We start from the raw sequence: 21665 nt of genomic DNA, 5'->3' as shown, positions 1-21665 counted from the left end.
ATTATTTAAATATTATTTTTAAATAATTAATTGATCTGATTATCAGTTAAATTAGAGTGAACTCTCTATTATATCACTTAAGAAAGATATAAAATATATTTTTTATATAAAACTTGACTTTATTATTAAAAGTAAAATAAAAATAATATCATGATAAAAAAGAGTAACCCATTTATAGTCCTACAATTCAAGTTTCAAGCAATAGTCACCGGTTTTTTTTTTTTTTAATTGAAACTCAATGTTGCCACCATGACATTCCAAACAACTCATAACACTCATACTCTTTTTTCCAATTGAAAAAAAAAAAAAGAAAAAGAAATTCCAACCATCCTAACAAATGACACCATAAGAATAAATGTTACCATTAAATTTGTTAGCTTTGACATGGACAACTATGAACAAAACTGAAACAATGAGCAAAGTGGGCAACAAAAATAGTCTATCAAAATATAACATGTCATTGGTTGAAACAATAAAAAGGTAAGTTAGACCAAATTGTACGCTATAAAGAGGTAAGAGATGATGAGTACGAAATAAAAAATAGTTTACGAGATTTAAACTATAGGGCGGTAATAATAATGATTGTAAAAGTAAAAAAGATATGTAATAAATAGATGAGAGATGATAGGTATAAAAGATAGAGAGTGGCTTGCAAGGTTGAGTGTAGGGTGGCCAAGTAAGGGGTGGTGGTGAGTGGTTTGAGAGTCAACTAGACACTCATAAAAAAGATAATGAAAGTGATAGGGGAAAAAGAGTATATATGCATATTTTATATTTACATAAATATAAATAATTTGAAGTGACATAGTAATTTATAAAAAAGGCCAAAGGAGTATTTTCCATCTAAGTTTTAGAATAATTTTAAAAGCACACTTATGACAGTTTAAAAACTTAAACATGTATTTATAAACTAACTTTTATTAAAATTTTCAGTTATAAATAAAAATAAATCTATCATTTTATCAATAATATTAAAAAATATATTATTTTATTTTATTTTCTTGTCCAGATTTTAAAAACTCGTATTTCACCATAACTTTAACTTTGAAAGTTAACTTTTCCTCCCCCCCTCCAAATATCTAGGATTTTCTTCATTTTCCAGTAATGACAATGGTTGTCTTAACGCATCGAAGAAGGATGACATTTTATCGTTTAGAAATGTTGTCCTTCATCAATGTTGAAACTCTGAAGGTGGAGACGATGGTGATTGTGAGGAAGAAAACCCTAGGGATTTAAAAGAAAATATATTACTTTTCAAAGTTGAGACTGATAGTGAAATGTAAATTTTTAAAACTCGAAATAAAATAAAATAATATATATTTTAATATTATTGATAAAATAATAATTTTATCCTTATTTATAACTAAAAATTTTAACATGAATTAACTTATGAGTGAGTGTTTGAGTTTTTAAACTATCGTAGATATATTTTTAAAATTGGATTAAAACTTTCATAAAAAATAGTCTTTGACCTTATAAAAATGAAATAATTAAAAAATAATATGATAATTTAATTATTTATATTATATTATTTTTTTAACAGAATTAAATTTTGATAGAAAAATGTGATTTATCCAAAAAAAAAAAATTATCGGTTTGCCTAAGATGAAAAGTTTAATATCTCAATATTAATTAAGTTATTGATTTAATATGAATATTTAAATATTATAATTAACTGAAAACTGCAAAAGTATGCCTAAACAAAATTTTGAAAGGACGAAACCTTACAACTAATTAAAATAAATAATAATGATATATGTCTAATTTTTATATATAATTATATATATAATAATATATTATTATATAATTAAAAATAAAAAATAAAAAAATATTTTATTATTTATATAAAAAATTATATAACTAATTTTATTATAAAATAAAAGCTTCAATGAATGAGTACAATGCACGTAATCATCTCTACTTTTAGAGTTGATAACTACAATTGACTTGAAATTATTATAAATTTGAGATTTAATAGCAAAACTCAGACCATTAATTATTACATCATTAAGTTAAGGTATTATAAATATGATAAATATTTGAATTTAAATTTTTATATTAAAAATTTAAATATTCTATCAATTATACTAATTTTTAAAATAAAAAAGTACATTTTTTGAAATAATATAGAAAGTAATAACTTTTAAATATTTAACTAAGAATTAAGATAATATATTATTAAAAATTAAAAATTATATAATTATATAATAATATGTTATTTAATTACGAATCAATTACACTTAATCATATTGACTCTTCTAGAGACAAGTTGTATTGTCCCTTTTTAGACAAGTAAATACAAATACCAATCATTAATGTTTCAGGTCCTAATCCTTATCCGCTGCGTCAATGAATAAATTCATTTAGGAAAAATATTAGTTTCAAACGGAAGCTTCTTCCAGTCATAACACGAACGAAGTGATCCCATAGGATCTTCAAAAATATTATTATAATACTTTCTTTTCTCCACCTCAGCCCAGCCTATATATTTTAGTTATTACGCCCCGACCTCCAACTAAATCTCCGTCTCTAATTTCTGGCAGTCTTTTTACGCATCTGATTCTTCTCATAACGGACATTTCCCACCAACCATTTCAGCGCATGGCATTATCCAGAGTCCAAACGATACCGTATTGGCTGTCGGAGCACCCAATAATCGTCAACTTCCGGTGGAACCACGCTCAATTATGGGGTTCCACCTGGTCGTTTGTGTTTTCAGCTATTTCCATCTATATAGTCGCCGCAATTTTCCTCCATCTCCTCCTCTGCCTTCTTCTCCACCGTGATCGTCGGATCCCACTCGGCCCGATCCCGGCAGTTCATAGCCTTGCTGTGTCCTTAATCTCCGTCGTTATTTTCGTTGGCATCCTGTTCTCAGCTGCAGCCGAGATTCGGGACACGCGCTGGTTCTGGCGTCGAACCAACACCACCACGTTCCAGTGGCTCCTCTGCTTTCCTATCGGGACCCGCCCTTCTGGTCGGGTCTTTTTTTGGTCCTATGTTTTTTACCTCTCACGCTTCCTCCATCTCCTCCGTACATTCTTCGGCATCCTGAAATACCGTAAACTGACTTTCTTTCAGCTGTTCAACCAATCCATTCTTACTTTCATGTCTTTTCTCTGGCTCGAATTTTCACAATCCTTTCAAGTCCTCGCCATATTGCTGACAACCTTATTGTACTCCGTCGTTTATGGATACCGCTTCTGGACCGCGATTGGCTTGCCTGGCGCCTGCTTTCCGCTCGTGGTGAATTGTCAAGTTGTGTTATTGGTCTGCAATTTTGTTTGCCATTTTGGCGTTCTGTTCTTGCACTTGCTCAAAGGCGGATGCAATGGGATTGGCGCCTGGGGTTTCAATTCTGTGCTCAATGCTGTCATTTTGTTACTTTTCATGAATTTTTACGTGAAGATGCATTTGAAGAATAGAAAAGTATCAGCCAAGCATTCCTCCTCTGCTCAAGTAAAGGATAGTTAAGCCAATTTTTTCAGTTGTATTGTAAAGGGCTGATGTAATTGTAAAGTATGTATATCAGAGCCCTGAGTCTGTAAATATTTATTCCTTCTGATCAATGCGATAGAGAAATTGTAATGAGGGTTTTACCCGGCGGCACCAGGTGGCTTGTCAATGATTAAGAGATGGGTGTCAAGGACAAATCTTTTCTGTCTCTTTTTGCCCTTTTGCTTTGTGATCATGCTGGAAATTTTGGTTGGCTTTGTACTGTGTATTGAATATTTGATTTATGGCGATCAATTACGCAATTGACTGTATATTTTGTCGGCTCTATTATCCAACGAAGCTTCCATGAAGATTCTCATTTTTACCATGTTGCACATTAAAAGATATTAATACTGTTTCCAGACACGATTCTAGAATATGATATTTTGTCTAATTGTTGACCCCAAAGTCTCCTCTTAATCTAGAAGAAAAGGCCAACTGGCCAGCGGACTATTTCTCACCCCAATTTGGTCGAATTATAATTTTTCGTACTTTAAGTTTAAAATTTTTAATTATCTATTTATTATTTGCTTTCCGGTAATAAATTTTGTTTGATTTCTTAAAAATAATGTTTTTGCCCAATTATTAAAATTATAAAATTGTTTTGTCCAATTGTTAAAATTATAAAATTATTTTTATTACTTGATACAATATCAAATTACTCATATAATTTTATAAATTAAAAATATATATCACTTAAGCCTTTGAAAAAAATCAAAATTTTTAACAACTTCAAAAATTATTACTCAACTGTTGACTAGGGTAGAAATGGTTGAATTAGCCGTAGATAGGAAGAAAATAATTGTCTATAGATATGGAGGAGTCACAATAAATTAAGAGAGTATAATTATGATAAGGAGAGAGAGATAAGATATGACTATCAATAACAATAAAAAAGATATTGATATCAGTAGAATTCATATATGACTTTTAAAAAATTGATTGAGATCAGATTAAAAAAGAATAACCAATGACATAAAGGGTGAAAGGATGATCAGTGATGAAAAGAAACGAAGAAGAAAAGGAAAAGGTAAAAGAAAAAATAAAAAAATAAGCGGAAAAAAATAAAAAAGGAAAAGATAAAATAAAAAAAAAATACTAAGACAAATTAAAAAAAATTCATGCCAAATAAATTATGATAAAAATATACCTTTTCTTCCAAGTTCGAATAGAAAATAAGAATTTGGCTATAATAAAATTAAATTACATTAATGGAAACAAGCTAAAGTAGCACGTTTTAAAAATTCATTGGCACATTAACAATAAGTCGTAAAATTGTAAATTGTTTGAGCTAATCAGTTGGTTTAAAGAGAATGTGAAAATATTTGAATTCAATTTCAACATGAAAGCAATATCAAATCAATCGTTTTAAATTTGCCCTGCTAATAAAGTAAAGGCTTCAAGTCAAACTCAATGAATCATATGTCACTAAAAAACCCACTAAAAAACTATGTACGGGTTTTTTAGTTATACATAAACGTATATAATTGATATATTATATTTTGAATTTAAAAAAAATATATAATTACGTAATGACAAATAATATAATATTGTATGCTTAAATCTATACACAGATTATACTGATAAACATATTTGATGAGCCCATATGCTTAGCAGGCTTACATTAAATAGGGTTGAATTTGAATTGAGTTAATTTAAATTTAAAAATTAACTTAGTTTGATTATGACTTAATTTAAATTTATTTATTTCGAATATAAATTGAGTTTGAATTAGGGAGTTTGAATTTTTTAAAAATAGAATCAAATTAAAGTTATAGAGAATTTGACACAAATAACTCAATTCGATTCAAATTTATCTCGTAACTTAATTTAAATTATATTAAATAATTGTTAAACGATATTATTTTATTAACGAATCACAAATTCAAACTATGAATTTAAACTATATATTTGACTCATGCATTTGAATCATAAATTCGAATTAAACTCAAACTAAACTATTTTTATTTAAATCAAACCATCTTTAATATTAATTCAATAAATTTAAATCAAATTCAAATAGAGTTATTTTTTATTTAAATAAAACTCGAATGAAGAGGTTTTTAAACTTGCTACCACTAAATAACCCAGTATCAGTCGGCAACAGACTCCGGGTCCCGGTGGGTTTCCACCACCCACCAACTAGTGAACTTTCAACCAATCATCTGCCCCTTACAAAGCAATTCACCAATTATATTAGTTATGTTCCTCTGCATCCGACTGCACGTCACCGTGCCCGTTAGATTCGGATTTTCCTGTTTTATCCTCTTCTCAACAGAGAGAGAAACACAGAGAGTTGATCTCAAAGCCGAGAAGAAAAAAAAAAAAACACTGCCTCTCACCTTACGAGGTACAACCCCCGCACTCACTCTCTTTACCATTCGTTGTTCTAATCATTATATTAAAATTCATCGCTTGTGTTTCTCGTTCTACTTCTAATTTTTTAGTTGGATTTCTTATGTGCCATTGTTTTGGATCATAATTCTTCTGAAAATGTTAGAATTAGATGGCCGTATAATGATTTGTTGTTAATGTCCTCCAAAATACTAGAATCCTTTTCACTTGTTTTTCTTTTATCAACTCTGCAAGATGTAGATTTAGTTTTCAAAGTTACAGAATAATCACCTACTCCTGCTTCTTAATTGTTTCCATGTTTATATTTTTAAGATTTGACTCGGATTTCTTTTACTGCAGTAATGGAATGTTTAGTATGAGTTGCTTTTATTTGTTTTGCTTTTATGGTAAAGCATTTATTAAGCTCTGATGGTTTTTCATGGCTGATTAGGAGACATGTGACAATAAGTCCACTTGGAGTTGGTTCTAATTGTATTGGAGACATGTAGTTGATTCAGTTGGAAAATATCCTTCACTCACAGTTTTAGGGAGCCATATTATGGATCCAACGGTCGAACAATTTTATCAACTAAAACTTACTGATCCATTTTGAAGCATTTATACACGAGGATCCGTTGTGTCTTGTACCTTTCTGGTTTCTTCAAGTGATTTCAGTTACCAGTTTTAGGTGAGTTTCCAACCTTTACTTAACTGAATGGTTGAGCCTTAAAACACTACCTCTCAACCTAAACTTGTACTTTTTTTGAGATTATTGGCCTTACTGCTTTTGATTATAATCAGTAGTCCCTAGATTTTCCTTGAGGATGCACACTGTTTGGCAATCATCTTATTTTCTTGTTGGATGGATCTCTGCTGTTTTTTTTTTTTTTTTTTTTGAAACTACCTTCATGTGCTACCACTTTTCATTTTCCAGTAAGCTTGACTAGAACTTTTTCATTTTCTAATTTGAATTGACATGGATTTGTCTTATATATTCTTGTAATTGTTCCTTTGTGATAAAAACTTATATAGAGACTGCTCAAGTAACTTTGAGGCACATTATTGCAGCTGTTCTTAGGAGGCAGATCTTTATAGCAGTTTCTGGAAGGGAATGGAAGACTGCGGACCTCTCAAATCTGATAATAGATTAAAGCACCGTCCTTTGACTCCAATTAGGGTTTTCAGGGGTCTCTTATGTTTGTTGGTGTATATTTCTACGGCTTTTATGTTTTTAGTGTATTTTGGACCCATTATTGCCTTCATGTTGCGCCTTTTCAGCATCCATTACTGTAGGAAAGCAACATCCTTCCTCTTTGGTCTTTGGTTAGCTATGTGGCCCTTTCTATTTGAAAAGATAAATAGAACTAAAATTGTGTTTTCTGGAAATACTGTCCCTGCAAAGGAACGTGTCTTACTTATTGCCAATCACAGAACTGAGGTTGATTGGATGTACTTGTGGAATCTTGCATTGCGAAAGGGCTGCTTGGGCTACATAAAATATATCCTTAAGAGCACCTTGATGAAACTACCTGTCTTTGGTTGGGGATTTCACATATTGGAGTTTATTTCAGTGGAGAGGAAATGGGAAATCGATGAACTGGTGATGCACCAAATACTTTCCACTTTTAAGAATCCTCAAGATCCTTTGTGGCTTGCAATTTTCCCCGAAGGAACTGATTTTACGTACTGTCTCCACCTCCTCTATCTTCCACTGGCATGCATCCTGCATATATAATTCCCCTGCTCCTTCCTACAGATAAACATATGTGTTATTTTGTATTGATACTTTTTCTCCATCAGCCCAATGGATCAAGAATTGTTGACAATTACAGAATACTTCATGAATTGCATCTTTTAACACAAAGTGTATTAAAGTATTTACATTGTTGTCTTTTTGTTTTCTTTGGTACAGTCAAGAGAAATGCAAGAGGAGTCAAAAATTGGCAGCTGAAGTTGGACTTCCTGTGCTCACTAATGTGCTGCTTCCGAAAACAAGAGGTTTTTTTGTTTGCTTGGAAACTCTGCGTGACTCCCTGGATGCAGGTTTTCTTCTAGTTAGTCTCCTTTAAACGTAGTTTCTGACCTAAAGGATTGGAAGATGTATATAGTCAATATCATGCGTTCTCATGTGCGTGCCCACAAACACTGCCAACCAAACATATGATCTTTTTCCTACATGATCTTGTGGAAAATGGCACTTTCCTCGAAAATTTTTAATCACTTTGTAAATATTTAAAAAGTGTGAGTATATTCAAACCTATAATGCTGTTTAGGATGCCATAGAAGTTTATTCTACTGCTTCGAGCTTCCTTAGCTTCTTGCATTGACTTTATTGTGATTTAGTAGTTATTGATTATAACTCCTGACTAGGGTTAGATTCGAACCGAGTTTGCTCGAACTCAAATTAGCCTAAAACAAGCTAAGCTCAAGCGAGTTCGAGCTTAACAATTCAATATTTTCGAGCTCAAGTTTTAGGGGTGTTTGACTCAACAAACTCGTGAGTTTAAAAAATTTGATATAAAACAACGTCGTTTTAATTAATATGTATCAAAATGACGTCGTTTTGATCAATATGTATTAAAATGATTTCGTTTTAGTAAGCCCAACTCAAAGCTCAAGTCAAGTTTGACTCTTTTGAAACGAGTCAAGCTCAAATTCTTTGGAAACAAGGTCAACAAGCTTGGTTCTATGCAAATCGAGGCGAGCTCAAGCTCAGCTTGACTCGGCTTAAATCCAACCCTACTCTTAACACTTCTTGTTCAGTTGGGAGATCATATAGTTGATTTTGGTATGGTTCTCCTTTAGGTTTACATCTAGTATTAAGTAATAGTAACAATGCAGTCTTACCATGTCAGCACTAACAAGATGATGACTGACTCATTGTTTTGGCTTCCAGTTAGTAGACAAGAGTGTCTGACATCACTAAAATTTGTGATCCCTTTGATTTCAAAAAGTCTGTTTAGTGAGCAAGAGATGATTATATTAATTCACAATCCCGTTTGCATTTTTGTTGGGACATTTTAAGTAAGTTGCATAGTGAAAGGAATGGAATGAAATTGTGTGCTTACTGTGGAACAAGGGATTGATATATTAGGGGTTTTACAACCAAGTGCTTAATGATATATATTTTAGGACAGTGGTCTAGTCTGACCATTGCGTATTTGTGGTGGCATGGTTAATTTATTTCTTCCCCAGTTTCTGTGATGTGAAAATCCTTGTTTGCATATATATTTTTTCAATAGCTGCTTCTAAAAGTTCTTCATAGCTCTCATTTTCTCGCTTTCCCACAAAACTACAGTTTATGATGTGACTATTGCATACAAGCATCAATGTCCTTCCTTCTTGGACAATGTCTTTGGTGTGGATCCTTCAGAAGTTCATATTCATGTTCGACGTATCCCTGTTAAGGAGTTACCAACATCAGACTCTGAAGTAGGTGAATGGTTAATGGATGCATTCCATGAAAAGGACCAATTACTTTCAGATTTCAAAGCTCAAGGTCATTTCCCTAACCAAGTCACAGAAGCAGAACTGTCTACTTTGAAGTGTTTGGTAAATTTAGTTTTTGTAATTTCCTTGACTGTAGTATTTTCTTATCTTAGCTTTTTTTCATCCATTTGGTTTAAAATATATGTAGGTTTAGCATGTGTTTTTCTTGCTTTTGCCACTTATTATAATATTCGTCCAAGGCCAGCTCAAGACTTTGTTAAAGAGATGTTTTACTGCAAGAAAACAAAGTAGATATGTTATTATAAATAAATGATACTGAAATTGCTGATGACAACAAAAATTATACCTGATTGCTGAATATTTGAATCTCTTTTTGTTACTTGGGTTTGGAAACTTACCTAAGAAAATTGTCAGTCCTGTCTTTGGAGAAGGCCTATATGTTCTGTACTTAGTAACAAAACACAGTTTAGGACTCAGTTCTGTTATTCATTTCTCTGAACTTACTTTTGCTAAGGAGTTCATTAGGAAGGCAGATTTGCTCTAGTTAGCTAATTGACTTGGTTTTTGGATCATTGAAATTACTTTACACACCATAGAAATCCGGCTTCCCAAAATGACAACTTTGTGGGCTACTGATTAACAAACTGCAAGTCTATTTTATCTTCTGGTTGCCGGAATTCAGTTATAATTTTTCTTTAGTTTTTGCTAATACCCGCAACGAATTTTCCCCCTATATATACATCTAATTTACCTGAGTACTGTGAAATACAGTGTCCAAGATTATGAGAATTACCCAAGTTATAGCCTTTCAAAAGCATTGCCTTATGTGAATGGTGATATCTGGAACAATACAATGCTTCGGGTAGGCAGGTAAGGCTTTACCTGCCGATGTCTTTTTCATAACTTTAACCTTTTTTGTTTATTTACCTCATCGCTTTATACTTACCAGATATAGGTCCCTATTGCCAGCCTGCAAAGCATGTATGATGATACATATGAAAAACTGGTGCAGATGATGACTGATTCCAGTTTACTGTTAATGGACTAACCAACATGATCCATTGTCAAAAAAAGTGAAGACTCAAAATCATCACAAGAACAAGTGGGCTGTTGTCTAAGATTCTAACAATTATTTTTAAATACAGAAAGTGAGTCAGTTAATTATCTACCTCATAACATGGTTAATGATTTTGCTTCAGCTTATAATTCTGTGTTCGGATAATGAGTGTGTGTATATATATATATGTATGTATGTATGTATTTATGATCAAACCTGCGCCAATTTATCGGCTAGTGTAGTATGAACTTTGACAACCTTAACAAGCAAGTTTTAATTTGGACACTTAGTAAACAAGCAAAGGACGCCAGAAAAATTTTACCTCATGCACATAAACATTGCCTTTCATGGATTCATTGCAAGGGTGAGACAATTTAGGAAAACAAAAAACTAAACAGTTTAATTTCTTGTACGCAATTTGATCATGGAATCCAAACCCTCAAAGAAGAAATGAAGATGAGATTATGAAAAATATGCATGCACAAACATTTAAAGATGGCCTCATCTCACGTAAAGATACAACAAATTATTAATAGGCAGGCAAGATAAGAGAGAGAGGACCCCTTGTGTAAATTCCTTCTTAATATAACTTCCACGATCTCAACTACAACCACTCTAACCTCCCTATTTATTTCTTCCACTTCTTTCTTCTCTTCATACAACCAACAATGGCGACTCGTAACCACTCAACTTGTCTTCTTCTACTTCTCTTCTCGTTTGGTAAAGAAAATATTGAACTCCCCTTTTCTCCCTCCATCATAGGTCTTCTTATTTGACGGTTAAAAGATCAGTTTTAGATATTGCAATAACAATCTGCTTTGTATACAGGCATTGCAGGTTCTTCGGCTACAGTTTTCACTCTCCAGAATCAATGCAGTTATACGATATGGCCCGGAACTTTATGCGGCAACGGCATCGCCACTCTCGGTGACGGGGGGTTCTCATTAGCTGCAGGTGCGTCAGTCCAGTTCCCCGTCCCACAAGCTTGGTCCGGTCGAATCTGGGCTCGAACAGGCTGCAACTTCGACGCTTCAGGCAATGGCAAATGCGTAACAGGCGATTGCGGCGGTTTGCTCAAGTGTTCAGCCGGTGGTGCACCGCCAGTGAGCCTTGCGGAATTCACCATCGGCAAGGACGCTAACGACAAGGACTTCTACGACGTCAGTCTTGTCGACGGTTATAACGTGGGGTTAGGCGTCAAGGCGGTTGGTGGCAGCGGAGATTGTCGGTATGCGGGCTGTGTTACTGATCTTAAACGAAACTGTCCGACGGAGTTACAGGTGATGGATTCGGGCTCTGTTGTTGCGTGTAAAAGCGCGTGTGCTGCGTTCAACACGTCTCAGTTTTGCTGCACCGGCGACCATGCGACGCCTCAAACATGTTCGCCCACACAGTACTCGAAGCTGTTCAAGAACGCTTGTCCCACGGCTTACAGTTATGCTTACGATGATGCTACTAGTACTTTTACTTGCTCTGGCTCTGATTATGTGATCACTTTCTGCCCCAGTTAGAATTTTCAGTTTCATTGCCAGATCTAAATTCTAATGTTATTTTTTGATGCATATATTTTAATTTCTGCGATTACCTTCTTTGTTTCTTTAGCTTGTAAATATTGATATGATAATGGGGTTGGTTCATTTGGTGGGATGGGAAATTAATTAATATGAAACAATTCCTTTCAGTTTAGATGGAGAAGACGATCATGGCGTGTTGCCTTGGAGTAACTAATAAATGGTATAACCAACATAATTTGAATTATTGGATTAGGCATTGATGGTGGGGCTGTTTTATGGTAACCAATATTTTGTAGCATTAAATAGTTAGCCTACTTCTCTTTTAAGCCCCTATGTTTCGCATAAAGCGATGTTATATATACGTCATTTTAGTATACAATTTAAATATATAAATAATATATTATTTTATAATTAAATATTATTTTATTTTTAATTTAAAATTATCACATAATAATACGTTATTTGTATATACAAAAAATATAAAAATTATAGTTTTATTGCTTTCATATGATAGTTGAATAGCTTATTAACTCGTCTATCAAAAAATTAATTTTTTGTATTGTTTCTTGCCTGTAGTAAAATAAGATACATTTTTTTTTTAAATATTAATATGATAATAATAAAAAATTTTAATTATCATCTCGTTATCTTAAAAAAATATTACAAACTATTGAAATTTCTTGTCTGTATAATTTTCAATCCATTTTACAAACTATTGAAATATATATTATTTTTTATTAGTATTGTATTATATCATATAATATTTTTTGTATATTATAAAATACTAATAATTATAATCATACATGCATAGACACATTAACGGATAGAGCACTTGATTATTACAATGTATGATTCTTAATCAATGTATGATTCAGATTTATATGATAAAGAACACGTACAAAATATCATCAATCATAACTTTTTTTGGTTGAATATTGTGTACCACATATCATCAATCATTTTTTTTTTTGGTTGAATATTGTTTTAAAGTATATTTAATTTTTTACCGAGAGACCAATCAAGACCCGAACTTAAGTAGGTCATACCCGATCCAAATTTGAAAACATTGACGTGCATTTCTTGGTTATTCTAAGAAACATTTGAATTCACATTGACATTCATGTAAGGTGGCGCAAGCAATTAAGTTGTGTTTCTTTATCTTAAAGGAAAGCAAGTTCACATGTCATGCACCTAATCAGTACAACCAAAGCTTCTTCACTGCTTTCATATAGCTACAAGTGATTTTGACATAAAAAAGAAATGCAAATTTTATATATACCACTAAAATGTTTAATCCACTTTGATGAAAACTTTGAGCAAGTTCCACATAATAATTGCTACTTTGTCTCTGATTTCTTGATTGATATAAACAATGAAGGTATTTTTCAGCTCAACTCGAGAGAAAAACTCGGGCTCAAGGTTGGATTGACAATGATCAAGCTGTTCTGGAGAAATGCATGCACAAAGAAAAATAGAAAGATGCTCAAAAGAATGTTATTAGCAAAGAAACAGGAGACATTTTCTTCTCTTTAAAGGCCTTCGGCCGAATCTTAACTCACTCTCAAGAATAACTTTTTTTTTTTTCCTTTTCTTTTTTCCTTCTTTTGCATGCATTACATTACAGTTCTCTCTACAACGGGCTTTCATCTTCGAAAGCACAATCCCACCCAATTTCTTAAATGACTTTGGGGCTCAACCACAACGAAAACCTAAACCTAATGCATTAACATTACATGCCACCTTTTCCTACAATTAAACCCTAGAAAAATTACAAGCCAAAATATAGAAAATAAAATTAGAAAAAAAGGGTAAAATGCTAAATCTGTCTACTTCTTACAACCATCCGAAGAACTATTTTTAAATATAAAACAAACCGACCAAACAAGGATAGTCTAATATCACCAGAGCCTGTGCACTGACCCTCACCTTCCTCTTTACTGCTGAAGAGAGTCTGGTCGGAGCAGTCGAGGGATGCTCCACAAGCTGAATTGTATGACTCGCATGCTGAATGGCATACCCGAAGCCTGTTGTCTCCATCATCGTCGCACTTCTGGATAGAGATCTGGGTATTCAGAGACAGCATATTAGTTACAAGATCGAAAAGACATTATAAAATTCAGGTAGCCAAGATGTCGTCCATGTGTTACATGATAAAGATATTAGTCCTCATTGCAAGCTGCAATGCTTGAATAGTAAGTTGAATTCATGAATATAAGTATTCTCAGCCTCAAACAAACGAAAGATATAAAATGGAATGTTTGGGATACTGCCTATGAGAATATCAAATGGAGTTCTTTCATTCATGGAGGGGTATTGGAAAAAGAAAGAAACAGTGGAGTGAAAACAAATTATTTGCAAAGTGAAGGTTTTAAGATTTTGATTAGAGAATAAGGATGGGGAGACATGAAAACACCTGGGAATAAAACGAAGAAAAGAAAAGTCACTTACCCAGCAGGCTAGTTGCTTGGCAGCCTCATCACAGTTGCTAGTCACAAAAAGATTAAATAACTTCCGAGCACCACCACCAGGGAACAAACGGTGGTAGTTGGGTGTCACAACAACTTCTTCCAGTTGTTGTAGTATACTTGGTTCACTGGGTGCACAGTGCTGCCCAAGTGCATCTTTCTGCAACACATTTTTGCAAACTGAAAGACTAGAGATGAGCTTGGAACTGTTCTGACAAGTGTAGCCTGCATAGTCAGAGCAACGAAATTCGCAAACTCCATTATCACAGACACCTCCATGGAGGCTACATTGTTCGTCACAGACAGCTGCAATTCACCCAAAAGCACCTTGTTATTCATATAATTGATAAATGCAAACTGCACTTGTTTACCATATCTGTTGTGCACACACTGGTTGGACCAATTGCGCCACTGCTTAAGTTGGCCACACTGATTACTAGTAGACAAATAGAATAACTACTTAAAAATGACATTTTCATTACCAGTAGAGCAGTCAATGCCAGTGTGCCCATTTTCACATTCACAGAACCCACTTGAAAGGCACTTGCCATGTCCATTACAATTGCCAGGGCAGGATCCTGCCAAAGGAATAGTCTTCAGTTGAATGACAAACATGATAACAGGTAAAAGATGTGTTTTAGAGAAGGATAGAAGGGCTCACGTTTACTACAATCATGACCATGAAACCCTATAAAGCAGTGACATTGTCCATTGACACAATCTCCATTGAAATTACAAGAATTGGGACATTGCCCAAACATAGAAATCGGACTCATGCTACAGAGTTCATGGTACGCTGGGCAAATCAGTTCACCTACAGATTCAAAACTTGAGGGTTTAATAACTTAATTTTACTCAAATGATATCAGTAGACAGAACAGCATTGTTACCATTGAAACCAGGAAACTGAATTGGTCCACCAGCTTCAGGACACACTTTCCAAGTACCATCCACAGCAACCTAAAATGAAAATTATCTTGAGTATTATATTGCCAAATGATATTGTGGCAAAGAAAGTTAACAGATTATAAGTTAACAAACAATCCTTGCTCTATTTAACATTCTACATGAAAGGCAAATCAAGGATTTCTTGGCCACTAAAGTAAAGATTTTGCTATGTCAAGGTGGTTGCAAGTTTAAGAAAACGATTGTATTTTATATATAAAAATATATGTTAGTAAATCACAACAGTCTGGAAGCAGCCATATCTGTCATAGGCTGATGAGTTAAAGCATTTTATGAGAAAAACATACACACAATAGCACCAAACTATACCTCTAATGAGTTATTTACACATCTGTGCTGATAACAACCATTTCCTTGCGTCGTAGAGCCCCGTACAAACCCAGTGCGTACTAATGATGAGGCCATACACCTACATTTTGACAAAGAGAAACTTAGGTATCGATGTTGCCAACTTAATACTTAATTATTAAATTTTTTTAATAAATTCCAAGCACAAGGTCTCACCTGGAGTTACTACCTCGCACTTCACCCAACCTTCTGTCAGGTGCCCGTGCACTGTTAGTGTCTGTACATGATCCATCAGAATAGGCTACAAAGTATGTGCAGTAATCAGCCAATGAGGACTGACCACCTGCAACAACCATAAAAATAGGTTAACTCCTCACCAAGGGCAGAATCAAAACATGAAAATAGATCCATATGCTGTTAATTATTGATCTGTCTTATTTTATGTCTATATCGTAGAACACTTATGCATATAAGATTTGTAATATATACAACATATTAGTACAATACAATACAATGATTCCAAACAAATACTGTTGTTGTAGATGTTGTGACCCTTTCTATCAAATAAATATATTTATTTTCAATAACATGCTATAAATAACAGTATTTAAGCAGCATAAACATGTTCGAATGTACATATATTTTAAAAAATGTAAAAATGCCTAATAAACATAACAAAGTCAATTTAAAAAATAATAATAATAAATGCAAAGAAACATACCTTTGTTAGCCTGCGGAAAATAGCGAGCCCATTGCGGGAGGTCACCACTATAACTTAAAATTGGGCAGTAACCCTCTGCCTCCCTGTTATATGTACATCCAGATAACTGGGTTGTGTTGCAATGGTATGCACCCTTCCACAAGTTGCAAGGGGAGGTAACAAAGTCAGTTCCTTGGTTGCGACCCCAGTCAAGACGGTCTGCCACACTATAATTAGCCTGGTACCAGCCACTATCTTCCAATAAAGCAAGTGTCATTTTTGACACCACTGATCTTGTATCCACTGAACCAGTCATAATCTCATTCATCAGTAGCCTCTTCTCCCAGTGAGATCCTGCAGGCAGGAACAAAACACTAATTATTAAACAGTTAGGTGTGCCTGCAAACTTAATGCACACGCCAGTGTAATTCCATGAGGAACAACAATTGTAATTCTAGTAGCATATGATTTATTTCCTGTGGTGAAAGCATCTTGTATCACATAGCCAAACATATTATATAAAAATAGCATGTCTTGAAAATCAGTTTCAAGGTGATATCAACTCATGTTCATTAAAAAGTTCAACACCTATACATCTATTGACAGCTTAAATTGATTAAACATGGCTAGGGCCAGAGAACAGAAAGGAAAACAATAACAGTGAATTAAAAAAATAAAAACACCTGATGTTCCACGTCCTCCTCCATCCTCTAACTCCAAACCAGTGAAATTTTCAGAGAATGCCTGCCAATATAACACTCATCAATGGATTGGTGATTTTTAGGAATATAGAACTATGATCCGTAACACCACCATTATGGATTGAGAATTACCCCATAATGATAACGTGAATGCATAATAACACGAGGAAGCACCACACGTGTCACCACTCGCCCTAGCTTTTCATCCATAACTTGTTGAGAAACCTGCAAAAGGAGGTGCAACCATGACATTTAAAATTAAATTTTGAAGAGAAAAAGAAAAAGAAAAAGTGCAAGGTCCAAAACTTTTCAATAAATGCGTAAAAAATTAATTGCTACAATACTGTACCAAGACCAAGAAAAGAAACCAGAAGAATAATTTTAATGGCAGTACAAAGTAATAAAACTTCTGACAAACTTCAGATTAAGGACACATTTGAAAATAGTGGACCTTTTAATTCAGTTCGATTAAAAGCAAATATACATCACCAGATAAATGGTGCTGCTCTAATAACGTTATACTATAGCAACTTTTCATCATAGATGATTTGTTAAATTTCTGCTAAGTATATTAATTCATATGAAACTGAAAATATTACATTTCCAGAAATATAGTTATGAATTGCAGCAAAGTAATATCCACAAAACTTGTTTATATTAATAACCAAAATATGAACATATTAGAATAAATGACAAAATGCTACCTGACTGCGCCTTCTTTTTCTCTCATCCCTAAAATGGGAGAAGGCATGGGGATCAAACCCAAGAACATGCATAACCTGGAGAAGATCCAGAATGCAGATCAGTGCAAACAGTATTTTCAATATTTCTGAGTTTCACTTAATTTGAAAACTAACAGACCTCATGGATGAGAGTAGCAGAAAGTAAAGTCTCTGCTTCAGCTGTCAAATGGCGAGGAGCAACATTCACATGTCCTTCAAAGAAAAGGCAACATAGTTTTGATTTCAGAATTCTACTGTATGGATAAGTGGGAAAATGCTAGACTAGGGAGATAACCCATGAAATTGTTACCAGCAATTGCACGGCCCCATTGATCACGCTCACATGCCACTGCCCACGCGAGAGTATTCCCAGTTGTAGGTCTTGTTGTCACAAGAAGAACCAAGTCTGCATCAGCAACACCCTCTGGATATAAAATTAAAAACAGAATGGCAACCGGTGAGTTCTTAAATGTATACATGTGAAGAAGGCCACTGGCCTAGAGAGTTAACAAGACTAACAGTCTCAAAATCAAGACAACTACAACCCAATACCTTCAACATATTCATGTGGAAGTTGTACACCTCCATCTTGGCCACATGCAGAATATCCACTTAACCGCAAGTTCCCTTTTACAGGCTCAACTGCTAAGGCTCTCCTGAACCAATCTGCTGTCTGCCCTAAAGCCTTCATTAAAATGCTTCTAAAAGTTAATGTTTTTGCTTTATCAGCAAATGTACAACAACAATTGGAAGCATGAAAAACTTATAAATTAAAACCTTGCGAAGGCGATGCCTTTTGTCTTCCCCAGATATATCATCCAAAGTACAGTTATACCAGCAGTCACCATAGATTGGAGGATCAGCATGAGGATTGCAAGATGGAATACCAGAAAGAGTATTAACAGGAGGCTCCCCGAGCTGATGAAAGAAAGAAGCAAACCCATCAATGGTTAGAGAGTATGGCTCATGTACAAACCAACAGTCACAAAGTTACTAACAAGCCAACCTTCACTATATCACCAACTTCCCGACAATCTCTATCAGGTGAGTGACCAACAGCATCATAATTCAAATATATTCTAATAGGCTGCTTTGCGTCCTTCTGTTGCTCATGCAAATCAGGAATCTCAAGCAATGTCCTTCCTTTACTATGAATTTTTGCTCTACCAGACTCCTTATAAACTTGTGGGGTGATTGAGAACACCTTGTGACCAGGTCGCTTCCTTTGTTCAAGTATCTGATCATGTATACATGAATGTGATATGATGTTCTCACTTCCCCGTTCTGGATCTTTCCATAGCAGTTGGTGCTCCTGGGATTTAGCGTATGTAGCTTCAAACCATAACAATACCAAAAAAATCTGAACAAAAAGAAAAAGAAACCGCGTTGTCATAAAGCAAGACAATTAAAATGAATTTGTGCGAGGAAGCACAAACAAGAAATCCCAAAGTAATTTGGTAAGAGAACGCAGCAGATCTAATAAAAATAGAATGAAAAACAAGTTACACCAGCGAAAAATATCAAATCTAGAAACTTAGTCAGCTTACTAACAACAAGCACATAATGAGACTGACTGTTTCAGGGGTGACCCAAAGAACAAATCGGATTACTACCACCTCACTTAAACACCAAAGTATAGCTTAAAAAATATCAAAACTAGTTAAAATTTCAAAAGATTGAGAAAATTTTCTGTCACGCAACTACCTCCTAAACAGCGAAACTAAAAAGGAAAACTTTGTACCGAATCAACAGTTTCCCGAATCAGACTTGGTTTAAAAATGAACCCCAAAAAAAATTCCTGATTCCGACAATTGCTCGAGTGAAACTCTCACAACAAAATCTCAAATTTCCCATACCTTCCCTACAAATCCAAAACCCTAAATGCCCAAGACAGTTAAATTGAACAGCTAACTAAGCTTACCTCGAAAATAGTGGCAACAAATCGAAGCTTACTATCAAATCTGCTTACAAGACATGCACTACAGCGAATACTTAACTCCATGAAACGCCGAGAATGGTAGCTCCAACACTTGCAATTCCATCAAACCGCCGGCGATTTTCCGATCGGCCTCAAACCCAAGAAAATTAGCAGGCTGCTCCGCATTTCTACCGTTTAATAGAAAAATAAAGAGCAAAAATAAAAAAATAAAGGAAAAACCCAGTTTCTACATAGACAAAGTGATTTTCACAAAAAAGAGGGCCAATAAACAGAAGAATCGTACAAGAAATAGTAAAAATGAAAGGTCTGGATTCGCAGGAGACAGATTTTATAGAGTTGTTGGAAATTAAATGTTAAACAGAGTAACTTAGAGCCAAAGTACTTTGATTGTTTTAAATTTTCTGCTGTTTCAGAAATTATAAACAGTTACAGCAAGCGAGGAGAGAAGGTGACAGAAAATCAAATAGATTGGGAGGTGGGGTGGGTAGAGAAATAGAGATATTATTTTCTGGAAATACATCTGCAAATAGGCCCTCATCGTTTCCTAAAATTACAAAATACTACATCGAAATGTGTGAATAATTTGCTTGATTTTCAAAGCAAACGTTGATCAAGAATAACATTACTTTATTTCTTATTTTGAATTCATTGATTTAAACACCTATCACATGTTTCTATGTACTTTTCAGGAAATCAACTAAAATATATATATATTTTTTGTTATCACCCTATAAATAATATGAATATAATTAGAAAGACCAAAATACTTTATGCCACCCAAGGTTTATAGTATGTTTTAACTCTTACCGGTTAATTTTTTAAAATTTAAATACTTTTAAATTTTATCCCTTTCATCATTTTAATTTAAAAAATTAATAATTATATCTTTAACTTTATATTTTTCAAAATTTAAAAATGATATTTCCTTGCCGCCAGGCTTCATAATTTTCAAAACCTTCTTCTAATAGCTACTTCCCAAATTTTTTGAAGTTTCTTTCACCCCCTTATACACTTTTTAGCTTACTATTTTTCTTTAAATGTCACATCTATTCATCTCTGGTTGCCTCTCTCCTCAAGATTTGAGCTATTGTGTTAGCCTCTCCCTCTTTAGTGGCCTCCAGCACGAAACCATATCCTTCCTCGTATTTGTTGAATGAAAGCGAGAAGGAGCATCGATTCATTAAATCAAAGATGAATCATGTGAGCGAAACCCCAAGTTGTGCACCTAGATCTCTCGATGGATTTCAGTGTGGTTTTCACGGTAGAGATGGATGTTGGGTTGATGGTGGCTCAAATCTTAGGGAGAGAGGCATTGAAGATGGACAAATGTGACTCTAGAAGAGAGACGATAAACCAGAAAGTGTATGGGGCTGAAAGAAATTTCTAAAAATTTGGGGGTGACTGTAAGAGGAAGATTTTAAAAATTATGAAACCCGAGAGGGGGAAATGTCATTTTTCAAACATAAAAAATATGAGGCTAAATGTGTAATTATTAGTTTTTAAAATTAAGATAAAAAAGATAAATTGGATAACAAATAAAATTAAAGGTAAATAATATTTTTACCCTTAACCCAACAGAAAATTTTAACATAAATTGGATGACAAATAAATATTTAAATTTTAAAAAATTAGTAAGTAAAAGTTTGGATATACACTAACCTTGGGGGAATAAGTCTATTGGCCAATTAAAAAATAAATATTTTGTCGAGTATGTCCAATGTTAAAATATGTAATAAAATAATTAACCTACCGGGTTTCACGGTTGACAATAAGAAAATCATCTTATTTTTGTTTAAACTTATCATATCGCTTAATCAATTATTAATAAACCATTTTTCATCGTGTAATAATTAATATTTACTATAAAAAATAAAATCTTTTGATATTCTAATTAAAATTTGAAATCCTACCTTGAATTTCAAATTTTTTATCAATAAAAAGTCTATCATTTTTCAAAAAATTAAACAATAACTAATAAACAATTTTTATCCATTAATAACCATTTTTGTTGTTAATTCATTGTTTTATTTTAAC

At 33.6% G+C, this 21665-nt stretch overlaps 3 protein-coding genes across 9 annotated transcripts; 2 read left to right on the top strand and 1 right to left on the bottom strand.

Moving 5' to 3' along the window:
- Positions 1-2424: 2424 nt before the first annotated feature.
- Positions 2425-3767, top strand: LOC123229151 (elongation of fatty acids protein 3-like). Its single transcript, XM_044654762.1, has one exon. It carries the CDS (start codon positions 2602-2604, stop codon positions 3472-3474), a length of 873 nt encoding a protein of 290 aa, XP_044510697.1. The 5' UTR covers positions 2425-2601; the 3' UTR covers positions 3475-3767.
- A 1840-nt stretch (positions 3768-5607) lies between these two features.
- LOC123229759 (pathogenesis-related thaumatin-like protein 3.5) lies at positions 5608-11931 on the top strand. Of its 7 annotated transcripts, XM_044655694.1 has the most exons (6): positions 5712-5845; positions 6281-6517; positions 6898-7512; positions 7742-7872; positions 9128-9328; positions 11165-11931. In XM_044655694.1, the coding sequence occupies exons 3-6, from the start codon at positions 6941-6943 to the stop codon at positions 11845-11847; spliced, it is 1587 nt and encodes a 528-aa protein (XP_044511629.1). In that variant the 5' UTR covers positions 5712-5845; positions 6281-6517; positions 6898-6940; the 3' UTR covers positions 11848-11931. The 7 variants fall into 7 exon arrangements, with proteins under 7 accessions (XP_044511631.1, XP_044511629.1, XP_044511630.1 ...); XM_044655695.1 differs by lacking the exon at positions 6281-6517 and having other exon boundaries at positions 5722-5845; XM_044655701.1 differs by lacking the exons at positions 6281-6517; positions 6898-7512 and having other exon boundaries at positions 5833-5845.
- A 1399-nt stretch (positions 11932-13330) lies between these two features.
- Positions 13331-20121, bottom strand: LOC123229790 (leishmanolysin-like peptidase). The gene is made up of 17 exons (XM_044655741.1): positions 19614-20121; positions 18699-19052; positions 18470-18610; positions 18245-18377; positions 18003-18116; positions 17832-17905; positions 17675-17749; positions 17103-17195; positions 16953-17013; positions 16291-16623; positions 15786-15912; positions 15591-15690; positions 15206-15275; positions 14977-15129; positions 14798-14893; positions 14299-14621; positions 13331-13912 (listed from the first exon to the last, which is right to left on the bottom strand). Exons 1-17 carry the CDS (start codon positions 19692-19694, stop codon positions 13667-13669), a joined length of 2574 nt encoding a protein of 857 aa, XP_044511676.1. The 5' UTR covers positions 19695-20121; the 3' UTR covers positions 13331-13666.
- Between the last annotated feature and the right edge of the window lie 1544 nt (positions 20122-21665).

This window comes from Mangifera indica, chromosome 11, assembly GCF_011075055.1.
Source record: "Mangifera indica cultivar Alphonso chromosome 11, CATAS_Mindica_2.1, whole genome shotgun sequence".
NCBI classification, from domain to species: domain Eukaryota; kingdom Viridiplantae; phylum Streptophyta; class Magnoliopsida; order Sapindales; family Anacardiaceae; genus Mangifera; species Mangifera indica.
This window is presented reverse-complemented; position numbering and strand designations above follow the sequence as displayed.